Source organism: Papio anubis, chromosome 7 (genome assembly GCF_008728515.1).
Source record: "Papio anubis isolate 15944 chromosome 7, Panubis1.0, whole genome shotgun sequence".
NCBI lineage: Eukaryota > Metazoa > Chordata > Mammalia > Primates > Cercopithecidae > Papio > Papio anubis.
In genome coordinates this window covers 118,444,805-118,460,321 of record NC_044982.1, presented here as the reverse complement: position 1 = coordinate 118,460,321, position 15,517 = coordinate 118,444,805, and the positions used below count along the sequence as shown (strand labels likewise).

Below are 15,517 nucleotides of genomic sequence, written 5' to 3'. Positions count from 1 at the left end.
CTTTAAAAAAAAAAAAAAAAAAATCTGTACATTCATTACTCACTTGAGCCCAAAGGTCAATATATTAATAATCAGAAACTATGCTAAGAAGCAGGTTAATATTTACCTGGAGAGGCTGGTCTAAACAGTCCTGTTTCAAATAGCTAAGACCAAAACATGGGGAAGAACTGAATTTCCAGCAACAGTCTCAGGTTCAGTTTCCAGTTTAGCTGGGAACAACACTGAATGAAATGACAGTTGAAATGTCTATACTAACTTTCATTTTGTATTTTGTGCACAATCTATTTTATGGTGCAAATTCTGCCTTTACTCATCTAGTGCTTTTTATCCTCCCTCTGAACTTATTCATAAAACTTATGGGCCAGGGGTAAGATCTAGGTCAGCCACATCTTCCACGTTCATCACAGGCATTCTCTTTCAACCCGTATTTTGGTGCCAGAGGTGCTACCATTACTTTGGTGCACAGAACCAACAAGAAGAGAAAAGATCACAAGGTTGCAGAATCCAGTGATGAGGAAAACAGAGGCAATAAGAAGTAACTGTCTTCTATCATGGTGAAGCAGATGTCAAAAGAAGCTTGTAACCACTGCTAAGGTCCGGCACTCCTGCAAGCAGGCACTGACGTATCTAGTCACCATGAACACCAAAAATTAACTTGAAACTCTTCCCTTTTTTACTTTGAAACAAGTCGGTCAAAGACATGAACATTCAGGTAGGGTAACAAGCACATGTGCGAGAACAGTTTTTAGGTGCTAGTCAGAGGAAAGCTGGTAACACTGGAGAAAAAAAATGCTCATGTTCTGAAGCTGCAAGATTTTTAAAGCAGCAATGAGCCAATGCATTTATAGAAGAGTAGAAAATTGTAAACTATAAAATTTGGTTGGGGTCAAGAGAAAAGGTTCAACTAAAAAACCATAAAAAAGACAGAGCTAAATTCATCTGGAATTCTGGAACAATGCTGATATAGTTAAGTGATTATAGTCACCATAATATTAAAATTTAAGATGTTCAATGCATGAATATTTGATTTTATTTCAATAGACAATTATTTATAACACTGACCCTCTATCAAAAAGAATATGCTTTTCTGATGGGGAAGTGACCAAAAAAAAAAAATCTACACAGAACAAGAGTAATAAAGCTTTCAAGTAAGGATTGCACTCCAATAGGAATTGAGTGATTCTCTGAGAGAGCGCTCATGACATCTTAGACAACATCACTCTTCTTTCCTCTTGGCCAAATGTTCAGGTCTCACAGTCTTTCTGAACACGGAATGGCAGTGGCCAGCATTGTCCATTACCTATGTTCCACTTGTTTACTAATTAAAAAGCTTTAGTTTTCAGTGTTGTAAATGCAATTTCTACTTTCAATATCAAAAGGTGAGTGAATGAGACAAGATTAGTTGAAGGAGGTACTTGATATTTTACTTCAGAGCGCTGAAGGAAAATGGGTATTCTCATTTGTACTCTGGAGCCCATCGTTTCCCACTCCCAATGCCCTCACAGACAGTAAATAAACTAGTTTAACTTGCAAATCTTTTCACAAGGATGTTCAAAACAATATTCTAGAGAAAACTTTATTAATGGTTGAAAACAAAATAAAATACACATAATGTTCCCTTCCCATCTCTAATGTGGAAAATAAAACACTTAACATAAATATTCAGTTTAAACTTTGCTCTATTGTAGAGCTTTTATTTTATTTATTTTATTTTATTTTGAGATGGAATCTCGCTATTGCTCAAGCTGGAGTGCAGTGGCGTGATCTTGGCTCACTGCAACCTCCGCCTCCCGCGTTCAAGCGATTCTCCCGTCTCAGCCTCCCAAGTACCTGGGAATACAGGCGTCCGCCACCATGCCGAGTTAATTTTTGTAGTTTTAATAGAGACGGGGTTTCACCATATTGGTCAGGTGGTCTGAACTCCTGACCTCAGGTGATCTACTTGCCTTGGCCTCCCAAAGGATTCTACAGGCATAAGCCACTACCCCTGGCAACTTTTTAAATTTTTTTTTTTATTGAAATAGGTGGCCCAAAACTTGTGAAACAGAACTCATGCTGAAGGACAACATTAAACATAATAATTAAAGAAACAGATATTGCTTATGTAAACCATATAAAGAATTAAAAATAAATCCCATTCTGACTTTCAATGTTGTTTCAACACTGAAAAAATATGATGACTTATTCTTTGGTATGAGAAGTCATTTTGATGGTACTTTTACCCTATTAAAAAAAATAGGATTACAAAATCTGGTTCAGGATGTTCAAAGATTATTGCTAAGGCAAATTTTGCAATTTGAGAAAACCTAACTGCAATGATCCATTTATTCAGTTATTTGTTAATACTCAAATTAGTAATTTCCACTCCGAATGGTAAATAAAATGTTAATAAAAAATAACAAGGCATATAAACTTTCCCTAATGAGATGCAGTAAATAAAAATGGTTGGTTACTTCAGAGTATTTACTATAAACATGTCCACTTATGTTATTTTATTGCTATCTATATACTCTTTCCGTTTACTGTATTACTGCACTTGTCTCTAAAACTTCGAAAATCTGTTATCTAAAATCAATTCTCTAATGCTAATTTTGCAGGAAAACTGTATTTCACATTATTAATCTCATTAATATAACTTTCCTATAAATAAGCATGAAACATTTGGAGGATGCATATATAATGAGTGCTTGGTTACTATAGTAGCAAATGTCAAACTAATTGCTAAAAAAAAGTCTAAAGGTTTTGACACTTTGAAAAATCTAGTGTATCATTTATCACTATTCACTAATACTATGGCAAGAATAGTCACCACAAGTAAAAATTAAGATACTGTTGTAGAGATTGAGGCAATTTTATTATAAATTCCTAATATATTCCACCCCTGCCTGTTCTTAATCTAACTGTAATTTAGCACCACAAACCATTTATGAAAATTAATTTATTTTAAAAGGCATAAAAGTTATTAGTGTAAAAAGAAAAAATACCTATAACTACAAAAAAGGCCAAAGACACTAATGAAGTTACCTCAATAAAGATACTGTAATATGTAACTTGGCCAGCCAAGTTATAACACATTCCTCGCAACTGTATGTCTCAAGGTTCTGCAGATCTGAAAGGTTTTTTGATCCACCTAAAAGTGGCCACCAACCAAATTAATTTCTCTGAAAGACATCTTTAAGAAATTACTTCAGCCTAACCTCGCTTCGTATGGACTCACTCAGATGGCTCATGTTTTATTAGGGACTCGAAGGTTTAAAAATATGTAGTCAATCCAGGGCGAAGTGTTATGTTGTTTGCCTATTTGTAAAATTAACACATACAGAAAATAAGATTCAAACTGATATTGAAAAAGACTAATATATTCATCTAATTTTTTAAAAAAACCTACCAATGGAACAAAATATATTTTATTTTAATTATACCAGCACAGTAAGGCCCAGAAAGACCATGGAGTTGCACAAAGAATGTTCAGCACCAGCAAGATAAAACAGATACTGGCCGTCAGCGCTAACTGCTAGCACACAAGCCCCTGCCGCATTTGTATGATCTGGAGCAGAGCCTCCTGAACATCTTCATCCATGTGACCCTTCGGAGAAAGAAGAAAGAGGAACATTATTTTATGTAATCTTTGTTTACATAAGAATTCTAAAGACAAAGCTTTTACAAAGCATAACTAGTCATTGACTCATCAAATGCTAAATCCTCACCATTGTGATATCTAAAGGAAAAGGGGGTACAGCCCTATCATGAAAATAAAGTCAATTAATAAGGAGTGCACGGCTGGGTGTGGTGGCTCATGCCTGCAATCCCAGCACTTTGGGAGGCCGAGATGGGTGGATCATTTGAGGTCAGGAGTTTGAGACCAGCCTGGCCAACATGGCGAAATTCTGTCTCTAGTAAAAATACAAAAATAAGCCAGTTGTGGTGGCACACATCTGTAATCCCAGCTATTCGGGAGGCTGAGACAGGAGAATCGCTTGAACCTGGGAGGCGGAGGTTGCAGTGAACCGAGATCGTGGCACTGCACTCCAGCCTGAGTGACAGGGTGAGATCCCATCTAAAAAAAAAAAGACTAGTGCACACCAGTTGCTCTAACATCCATTATCATAAAACATATGGATAAACCTCCCTCTTTCTCTTTTTTAATAACAGCCTTGAATGATAGAGCAATGTAAACTACAAGGAAATCTGTTGTTGCTGCTGAGGATTTTTTTTTTTTTTTTAATTAGAAAACTAACTGATGGCCGAACACGGTGGCTCACACCTGCAATCTCAGCACTTTGGGAGGCCAAGGTGCGAGGATCACTTGAGGCCAGGAGTTTAAGACCAGCCTAGACAATACAGTGAGACTCCATCTCAAAAACTTAAAAAAAAAAAAAAATTTAGCTGGGTCTGGTGGCATGTGCCTGTAGTCCCAGCTACTTGGGAGGTTGAGGGAGGATGATCACTTGAACCCAGGAGTTGAGGCTGTATGAGTTATGACTGTGCCACTGCACTCCAGCCTGGATGACAGAGCAAGACTCTATCTCCTAAAAAAATTTAAAATTTAAGTAATTGATTTTAAAAACCCATATTTACGTTTTTACATAAATAGGTTCATATATATTATTTTATAACTTGCTTTTTTATGTAGTGTCATAAAAATCTTTCCCTTGAGCTACCCAATTATTTTAAGTTATTGTATAATATCCACTGCATGGATATATTACATTTCTTTACCCATTCCCCTAATGATGGACATTTAAGGTATTTCCAATCTTAATGGAAAGATTACTAGAGAAGAAATTGCTGGGTCAAAAAGCAGTCTCAATTTTTAATTCTGTTAAGTACTACAAAATTTCCCTCTATAGAGATTATAACAATCTGTACTACCATCAATGGAGTAAAAATGCCCATTTCCAATACACTCTGGCTAACACGATAGACTATAATCTTGTGTAATATTTCCAGTTCCAATATGTTCTTATTCATTTGCATCTCCCCCATTACTGATGAAACAAAGTTATCTTTTTTACATGCATGTTCACCATTTATATTTTTAAAACATACTTTAAACTTCAAATGATGGCATGAGTTGATTAAATGCAGCTCAATATGGTGGGCCTATTACAATACTGCATCCCCTCCCAACACACATGTACGTTTTTTTTCCTGGAGTACCTGAATAGGTTTCAGCACAACACTTCCTATTAATATGAAAAGTTTTGCTTTCAAAATCTGTTTCTATAACAGCAGGATGTTTACATTTCAAACATTAGCCATAGTTGACTGAACTGAATTTCTTAGTTAACTTTATGATGCCAGAAGGCAAGACTATTTCTGATGCCAACTGCTTTTGTTATGTTTCATTAGGACACAGCAGAAAATAATTTCAAATTCTGGAAGTGCATATTATACAAAGTGGAAAGGCTTGTTAGTTTGCTATATTTTTCATTAAGAGCAAGCTCTTCTTCTCACGGCCAATACTAGTGAGTTTCTCAGCCTCTCTAACACAGATTTTCTACTATTTCCCCACTTGAACTTCCTATTCCCTGTCCCTCAATAATCTTCTCTAATAATTGCAATAAACTTTAAAATTCTAGTTTATCTCTGATTTGCTCAAAAGAGTAGCTAAGATACCTTGTTCTATCATATCATTCATTCTTTTTCATTGGTTTCCCCTCCATCTCCTATAGAAATGGCAGGTCTATTGATTTTAAGAACTTGATATCATAAAGTATCTTTCATTATTTTATCTAGTTCTCTGTTTAAAATTGATTTTCTTTTTAATCTTTCCCTTCTTTTTTTTTTGCCTTGTTTTTACAGTGTGGCCTAACATACTTCAAATTCAAATAATTCCCATGATCTCTGTCATTCTAAAATTTGTTTCTTTTAGTACATTTTCTTCCTGAAAAAAATCTATGCTGAGAATTTTGGGGATGCTGCTCATGGTGTTTCTACAGGAAATTAAGTATAGTATCCTTTATATGTTAATCATTTCTTAGTATTTTAACAATAACTTTCTCAGTACACCCCTAAAAAAAGGGAATTGATAATATTATTCCTTAATTATTCCTTGGCTTTACCAAGCCAAGTTAAGGCTTGGTAAATAATTATCACCAATTCTCTCTTAACAAATCATTTTGTCTTTAATTACTACAGTCCTATACACATAACACCCTGCTTGTTACTTTTGTACTTTTCTAGTATTCAAAGCCATTCCTACTCTCCTCTTAGATGACAGCCACGTGTGGAAGTCAAGGCACTGTCTCCAGCTAGCAACACCATTAACGTGTGCTACCATCACATGTTACCAAACTGTCTATAAACTGAGTGACAAGCAGATGGAGACAACACTAAATTTAAGATGTTGTGTTGCCATATAGCTTTGTAAATTTTTCTGGGAGATCCACAAACCGTGATTAAAAGAAACATAATTATTTTTAAATAAGCATATGGGGTGCAGCTACTTTAAACATCAATTACTTTCACATAAATTTATTTGAAAATAAAAAAATTATTATCTCTAAAGCAATATTCTTTCCAAAGGAGAAGTAGTTCTTTACCTGTGCAGCACTAAGAAGGTGTGTTCGATAAATTGCAATTACTTCTTGATGCTGTCTGTCAGCATCCTAGAAATGTGGAAAGATGGGCAGATGTGAGTATCAGCATTGACATTTCCAAACTTTGGACAATGCTCAGGCTTCATGCTACAAAACTATTATTATTATTAAAGTGCTCCTGCTATTTCTAACAACAAACTACCTTGGACCTACCAGATGCAGAATTCCAAAACATAACAATAGAAACTTCTCTAATGAATGTGTGGCTAATGACAGTAATGCTACTTTCCCTAAGTAACATGAAATTATTGCTTTAGTTCACATCTAGTGCCATGACCTTCTGCAGACACTTATCACATGTTTGGATTATTGCAAATGCTTCCTATCCTGTCTTACTATCTCCACACCGTATTCCCTATCATGCCTCTGAGACTAAGGTACCTCTTTCCTCACATCACTTTTGGCTCAAAAACCTTGAGTGACACTTCTTTACATACATGAGAGAATCCAAATTCATCAGTTTGGTTCTCAATGACTTCCACAGTTTGGCTTCAAACATTGGCTCTCAAATACAGCAGTCCCCTCTTATTGGCAGTTTTGCGATCAGCGGTTTCACTTTCTCTATTTCAGTTGCCCATGGTATAGTACAATAAGATATTGTGAGATATAGAGACCACATTCACATAACTTTTATTACAACATATTGTTATAATTGTTCTACTTTATTATGCTATTGTTATTAATCTCTTACTGTGCCCAATTTATAAATTAAACTTTATCACAGGTATTTATATATGGGGGGAAAACATAGCTTAGATAGGGTTCAGCAGGTCCTATCCATGGTTTCAGGCATCCACTGGGGGTCTTGGAACACAGCCTCAGTTGGTAAGAGGGGGACTACTCTACAGGCAGGCCTTTCAGTGCCCTCTGGCCATGCCACTTGTATTCTGTCTCCACGCTTTATAGCATATACAGGGTTCAGCAGGTCCTATCCATGATTTCAGGTATCCACTGGGGGTCTTGGAACATACCCTCAGTGGAGAAGAGGGGGACTACTCTACAGGCAGGCCTTTTACTGCCCACTGGCCATGTCACTTGTATTCCATCTCCATGCTTTTTTTACACTATTTTCTTTGGATGCAAGAGCCTCTACTTTCCTTTCACCCACCAAAATAGCATCTACTTTACAAGTTGAAGCCAGGTACTCCCTTCTTTAAAACTAGCTTCCACCACACCACTAAGCTTTCCTTCCTGGAAACTCCCATCACTTAGAATCTGCATTCTCAATTCTATATTTGACATCTCTCCTCTTGTCATTTTACGAATCTGTATTTTGCCTCCCTAACTACCCAGAATTCCTTGGGGACAGGAATGGCATACTTTCTTTATCCCTGCTTTGCACAGTGTCATGAAGATAATAAACAATAAACAAATATTTCTAATTACTAAAGGGACACTATACTCTTTGGATAAGATCCAAATTCACAATTTACCATCCTTAATCTATAGGCCTACAGTGTTAAAAAATAAACACTACAAAAAACCTTTCTTCTCTTAAAAAATAAACAATTCTACGAAATAGGGAAACATCAACAACAATTTACATGTGATTGGGCCATTTTACTTAGCATTTCGTGTGTATTAGTGCATAATTAAAAGCATAGTCCCAGATACTCAGGAAACTGAGGCAGCAGGATCACTTGAGCCCAGGAGATCAGCCTATAGCAAGACCCCATTGGAGATGAGCCTAAGCAACATAGCAAGACTCCATCTTTAAAAAAAAATGTAAACAAACAAGTAATCAGTTATTATTGTTTTGTGGATGAGAAAACCAAGAGTTAAAAGGAATGTTCCTTGCCACTTCCTTGTAAGTGGCAGGACTGAGACCAGACCTTCCAACTTTAGCTTCTAAATCCAGGCATTTATTCTTCTATGTAAGGTATAAAACCATAGGAATGCCTCTTTATTCACAAAGATAAAAGATTATTTTAAAACCTCCTTTAGTTTAGTGGACCAATATTTTAGAGAGTACACTGCAATGAGAAAGATGCTGGATTTGGAGTCAGCCAGTTCCACATTTATACCCCAGCTGAATGACCCCAGGCATCAAATATTTTATTCTTTGTTTCCTTAAGAATTAAATGGAGGGAATAAACCTGCTTTGTGAGATTGTGATGAAGATAAAGTTTATAGATAAAGTATGTAAAATGTTTAATATGGTGCCTGCTGTACAGTAGGCATCAAATAAGTATTATTACACCACCAGTATAGGTAACTTCTCGTATATAAAAACAATTACATTCTTGGATCCAAACACAGCTACAGATCACTTTAATTTCTAAATTAGCCTTACAAACCAACTACAGGGAACCAGCACATATTCACGCAAAGCCCCATGTGCCTGGTTACTCACAGCCAGCTGTTGCTCCAGAGATTTCACTTGGTGCTGCAGAGTGTCAATCAGTTGGCTCTGCCTCTTGGTAGGGTTCCCACTTGTGTAGGTGAGTTGGGAAAGGCCATTGAGTGCTTGTTTTAGTCTTTCCACATCATTAAGCAGTTCAGTTATCTTAAAAAAAAAGTTGTGGGAGAAACATATTATTTACTTATTCATGTACAATGAACATCTTTGTACATAAATCATTCCTTTTTGGAGACACAAGCTTTATCTTTATACACCAGAAAATTGAGGTATGAATATTGCCAAGATTGTTATCAACGGTGCATATAATATGTAATTTATAATTAAATCCCTCTCCAGAAATTCTTTACAAAAGCAATACCAGATTACAATAAATATTACATATATCCTAAGATGTGAGTATAAACATAGTCTTCTTACTTTTAGACTATAAGTATCTATGAAGGCACATGAACTATCTTCCAGGTAACATATAGAACACAGGAAGGGAAGGGGGATTCCCAGCAACAAAGTGTGAAAAGTAAAAGGGTGTGGCCCATGTAAGTCTAACATATGTTCCTTTTTCCTTTCAAGAGTTGTATTATTTAAGACTACTTTGTTGTCGAGAAGAAAAAAAAAAAGGAGGCTGTTTATAGGAATAGGAAGTGCCTAGAAATATAGCATTTTCCCCCCTGCTTTAAAGTCAGACAGAGTTGACTTGTATGAGCTTGACTAATTTCCTTTACTTTGCTGAGCCTTAGATGCCACATTGATGAAAGGTGGACAATCGTTCAGAGTTAAAAAAATCAGGTTGGGCACAGTGGCTCACACCTATAATCCTAACACTTTGGGACGCTAAGGCAGGAAGATTGTTTAAACTCAGGAATTCAAGACCAGCCTGGGCAATATAGCAAGACTCCATCTCCTCCCCTGCAACATTTTTTATTGAAAAATAATAATAGACAAAAAAACAAAGAAAATCAAATGCAATTATATGCACATGCTCAATAAATGGCAACAAGTAGATATTAATAATTAGCTCTTATAATTTATAAGTATATTTACTTATACTTAAGTATAATAATATATTTAAATTTATAAGTATATTTATATAGTAATATATATTACTATATATATTCATAGCTACCTTCTGAACAAGCTTAGAGCATTTAAATTCTCAATCACAGAGATGGTGTGCCAGAGGATAGAATGTACAAATACTTTCCAATGGGGAGGGCAGTCTGTGTCTGTGTTTACTCCACTGTATCCCCAGCACATGATATGTAGAAGGCATTTAATCATTACATGTTGAATGGATAAAACTGCAGTCAGTCTTTATATGTCATCTCCATAGTAAAAACTTTATAAATACCAGTGTCAAAAATATTGTTGAGTACCTGTCTGTAAATTGTACCATGAGAATTAAAAATAAGATGGAAAGTTAAGTTATAAACCCTGCTCATAAAAACTGAGCAGATCAACTACATAATTCTAACAAGGTAATATACATGTTTTAAAGGGATGGCAAAGCCACAAAAAAACATGTATCTTAGAGGAGGAACTGTTTACCATAGACTAGATTGGACAGTGAGGGCTTTAGGAAGGAGGATAACATGTTAATGAATGTATAGGATTCAACTCAGTAGAAAGGAGGGAAAGGACATTCTGGGTGAGGGAACTAGTCTGTAGAAAGACATGAGCAACAGAACATAAAATGAATTGGAGGGCTCAGTTTACTACTATGGGTGAGTGCCAAGATCAACTCTGGATGCTCCCCAGTGTTCTTGGTTTCTTGCAGCCCAGAATGAGAGCTTCCCCACCACCCTCTTCCCCACCTTTCACATGCCACAAACCCACTGGCTTTTGACTCTTCATCTGTGAGACAAGTGAGCCTTAAGTCTCCCCATCATTCCTCATTCTTGGCTAGAACAGCTAAACAAACAGAAGGAAAAATGCTTCTGATTTTTGTTTGCATTACTTCACTTTTTTTCAATTCGGAATTTTTGCACACAAGTTGCCAAACTGGAAAGGGTGTATCTAATGGTCACTTTGTTACTATCTGTGTCTACTTTCCTGTGAGATTCTGTGGTAAAGAGTGCTGCTCTGGGTTTCCAACACATAGTCATGCAGACTACTTTGTACCTACCTTATTATCTTTTGCTTCTATTTGTTTAGCAGATTCTTGTATTCTTCTTTGCAACTCTGTGATTGTTGTTAAGGACTTATCACATCGTTCCTTCTGATCCTTGATTTCTTGCTCAATGCTGAAATGCAGTAATTCCTTCTCATCTTTTGCAGGTATTTCCTTCTTCTTGGCATGTAAAACTTCCTCACATACTTCCTCATACTTTCTATTCAGATTGGCCAATTTTTCATTTAAGCTGGAAATCTGTGTCTCCAAATCACTTTTTGTTGCTTTATATTTAGACAAATCAACTACTTCTCTAGTCTCTAATTTTTTTAATGCTTGTTTAGTATTCTGAACCTCAGACTGAAGTTTGGAGACTTCTTCCATTTTGTTTTGGCTTTCTTCTTCCTTTTCTCTCAAGCTAGCTTTTATGATTCCAACTTCTTTCTCAAATGCTTCTTTAATCTGCAAATGCTCTGCCAGGGGTACAGAAGAGTTCTTTTGGTTCTCCAACAACTGATGCAGTTTGGTCACTGTCTGCTGCTCTTTCTCGTAACACCTTTGCATATTCTTCAATTCTTCCTTTAGATTTTCAATTGTGCCATTAAGAGATTTTTTCAGAGCTTCAACCTGTTCCAATGGAACATGTTGTTTTTGCAAAAGATTTTGCACTGCAAGTATCTCAGAGGTCTGTTTGGCATTTTCTTCTACTAGCTTCTCTTTCACATTCTTTATTTCTGCATATTTCTGTGACAAGTCTTTTAACTGTTTGTTTAGCTCGTCTGTTTTTCTGCTTAATGCTCTTTCCATTTCATGAGACTTCTCAATGAGAACTGTCTTATCCCTCAAATCTTTCTGAAGGGTAAAAATCTCCTTCTTTAACCTATCATTCTCTTGCTTGTTTTTCTTGACTTCTTCTTCACTGACACTATACTTCTGTGTCTGCTCTGATAACTGGTCTTTTAGTTCTTTCTCTGTTGCTTTAAATTTTCTCTCGCACTCCTCAAAGCTGACAATTGGGGCGTATTTTACCTTAATGCATTCTTGTATTGTGTCGAGCTCCTTCTTCTGGGCTTTAATTTCGGCATGCAGTGTCACAATCTCTTCTTGGCCTTTTCTGTAGTTGGCCAGTATTTCAGCATTACTATCTTGCACCTTTCTCATGCTCTGACTTAGCGAGCTCATCTTTGCCTCGTGCTCTGCCAGGCTGATGTACTCAGCTTTTATTTGGTTCTGAGTGTTTTCCAGGTTTCTTTTTAGTATTTCATTCTTATCTTTTATTTTTACAAATTCCTGATTTATATCTTCAAACTTTTTCTTCACATCTAATAATTCTTTGTTAGTTTTAGCTAACGTGTTATTCAGTGTCATTTTAATCTCTTCATGGGTTTTAACTGGCACATACTCATTACTCATTATCTTCTTCAAGTTACTGTTTTCAGATGTGAGAGCGTGTATTTTCTCCTGGTCTTCACCACATTTTTTCTTAAGTTCAGACAATTGTTTCTTAAGTTCAACAATATTGGATTTCAGAGCTGTTACCTCTTTTTCATGTTTCTCAGGAGGTACAAACACCGTTTCTAGGCGGTTCACATCCTTACTTAAGCTGTCATTTTCCAGTAGTAATTTCTCCATTTCCAGCTTCTTTTCTGTGTATTTTTGTGTTACATCTAAAACCTTTCTATTAAGATCATCAATAATTGCATCATGTGACTTTTTCATGTCTTCACTTACTTTTAAAGGAACATAATGATTTTTCATTTCAATTGTTAAGTTATGTGCTTGCTCCTTGAGGAGCTTATTATCCAGATAAACTTTTTCAATTTCCTTTTGTAGTGTCTGATTTTTCAATGTTAACTCAGTGATCTTCTTCCCAAGTTCTCCTGATTTCTGTTCTAATCTGCTCTTAACCTGTTCTTGTTCCTCTAGTTTGATGTGCTGAGCAAGCTTGGCCTTAACATTCTCAAGTTCTCTCTTTAACTGTCTAATTTCACTAAGGGATTTTTCATGTTCTCTTTCCATTTCTACTAATTTTTTTGCTTTCTCATTCACTTCATTTGATAATGAGCTCTTCATGTTTTCAAATTTTTCGGCTGGAATGGAAAGGGCCAACTTTGCTAACAATTCTTTTGCCTGGCCTTCCATCTCTTTGACCTTTCTTCCTTTCTTCTCTCGCTCCATTTCACACATGCTAAGTTCCTTCTGTAATCGCTTATTTTCTTCTATCAGCTTGCCTTCATCCCTCTTAAACTCTTCCACTATCATCTCATTTTGTTTGATTTGGTTTCTTAATTTCCCCACTTCTGCTGAAGCACCTTCATATTTTGCTTTCATGTCTTTCAACTGATCCTTCAGTTCCTCGGTTAGTCTGTGATTCCCTGAGGCTGCTTCACTTGTTAAGTGTTCTTTAAGGGCAAGAAAATGGGTCTGCATTTGTTTAACTTTACCTTCTGACTCATACATCCTCTTCTGCACATCTTTTAATGCATCTTCTAATTGCTTTATCTGTTCATCTGAATCCTCCTTGACCCTTTCACATTCTAATGCTAAAGCTTTGCATTCTGCCACTTTGTGTGCCAGTTCATTTTGGAGCTTCAGTCGGTCTTGTTTTGCTGACTCGCAGAAAGTTCGCATTGCTTCTAACTCTTTCTTTAAAATTTCATTTTCGGAGTATGATGTTTGACTGGGTAAAGATAGCTCCAGAGGTCTTAACATAGATCTGCTTTGCATATGGGCTGGTATACCTGGGGAAGTACACTGAAAAGAAAAAAACAAAAAGATATCAATCACAAAAGTCTAAATGAGACATTTACTATACTTATTTGCCAAACTTAGAGAAAGTTTGCACATCATCAGGAGTCAAAGTGTTATCAGACTAGGTAGTAAGATGGAAAAAAAACACAATGCTGATTTTTGTAGTAAGAAAACAGTTCTGGATATGATTTCCTTAATACATTCACAACATTTTCAGACCTCTGTTCACGTAAGTCTATTTCTGGCAGAACAAGGGAAAACGGTCATGGCTACTGGGTGCTATTTTGTCTTTCCCCTTTCATAACACCTACCCACACATGCATATCACCAACTTTATCAAAACGTATTTGTTATTTATATGTTTTATGGCACATAATGTGCTTAGAACTTCAAATTCTGAAGCAAACCATCATAACCTTGAATAAAAACAAGTATTGTCATTTTAAATGTGCAGATAATTTCATAGAATTATAGATTTAACTTCTAATAAGATTTTTGACTTCTGTGTACTTTCACTGTTAAAACAACAGAATATTCTCTAAATTATAAAAATACCACCAAAATAAACCCAGCTAGTTATCAGAGTTGTCAAGAGAATGATTGGTCATGGCCAGCACCAGGGAAAGAGTCTCCCAATAGATAGAAAACACCTGGAGCTGGTGACAGCCGCTTCCGGATAAGATCTCCGGAGCTGGGTGAGCAGGCTCAAGCATGCACACTAAGAGGCAAAATGGTGGATGTATGACCTTCTTCCAGGGGCATTTGACTGGTAAAGGAAAACAGCCCCTAGAGAGCATGTGCACAACCTTAGTAAAGGCACTACATATGTGGACCCTCCTAAGTGCTGACAGGCCACTACGCATGCAGACAGCCTGCCCCCAAAAGAAGAATCAAGGGAGGAGAAATGCAAACCCAAAACCAAGCCAGTGTATAAAAATCCCAAGCCAAGGGCTGAACAAGAGCACTGGGATCTCTCAAGCCACCCACTTGGCCTTCTTCCAAGTGTACTTTGCTTCCTTTTGTTCCTGCTCTAACACTTTTTAATAAATTCGCTCCTGCCCTAAAACTTCCCTTGGTCTCTCCCTCTGCCTTAAACCTACTTCTGCCCCTCAGCCAAATCCTTTCCACTGAGGAGGCAAGGATAGAGCTTGCTGCAGATCCCTACAGATTTACTGTTAGTTAAATCTGAACTGCCTTTCCCCTGGATCAAGAGGGAAAAAAAAAATTAACTTTGAATTATTCATATCTGTCCTCCCCTTTATATGGGCAAATATGAAGAGTTAACTGACCACTGTTAATGAACAGAAACTTAGCATGAAATGCAATGAAACTGCAATTCAAATCTCTTATTATAACCACTATCATCAAAAACACTCTAGAGGGCACCAGAAACAGCAATATCTGTTTTTATTAAACTCAAGAAAGCAGGACCAACCTGTCTTTGATAATGAAAACCTCACTCTATTACAATGCTACTTTCTCCTCAAGGCACAGAAATTTTCTTTAAATGTTTTTTAAAATTAAAAAAAAAAAAAACAGTTATTACCTGTGAGTCTGCCATATACATCTGACCTTGTTTAAGAAGCATATCTTCTTTTCCTAAATAAATCCATATAAATGACATTTTAACTTAAATATCCATATTAAAGTAGGCTAAACATTAATTTGATGTTATTTCCTTTATTATTCAAATAA

At 36.3% G+C, this 15,517-nt stretch overlaps 1 protein-coding gene across 4 annotated transcripts in view; it reads right to left on the bottom strand.

The window, feature by feature from the left end:
* Positions 1-3,367: 3,367 nt before the first annotated feature.
* The window catches only part of UACA (uveal autoantigen with coiled-coil domains and ankyrin repeats), a 100,698-nt gene continuing 88,548 nt past the window's right edge, over positions 3,368-15,517 (bottom strand). For 2 of the 4 annotated variants that reach the window (XM_009210519.2, XM_009210520.3), the window contains 5 exons: positions 15,369-15,421; positions 11,087-13,825; positions 8,956-9,108; positions 6,546-6,611; positions 3,386-3,586 (listed from right to left, as the gene is read on the bottom strand). In XM_009210519.2, the coding sequence (XP_009208783.2) occupies positions 3,515-3,586; positions 6,546-6,611; positions 8,956-9,108; positions 11,087-13,825; positions 15,369-15,421 (3,083 nt within the window). In that variant the 3' untranslated portion in view covers positions 3,386-3,514. Of the gene's footprint in view, positions 3,587-6,545; positions 6,612-8,955; positions 9,109-11,086; positions 13,826-15,368; positions 15,422-15,517 lie in introns of all 4 variants that reach the window. The other 2 variants (XM_003901132.5, XM_003901131.4) reach the window with 2 other exon arrangements.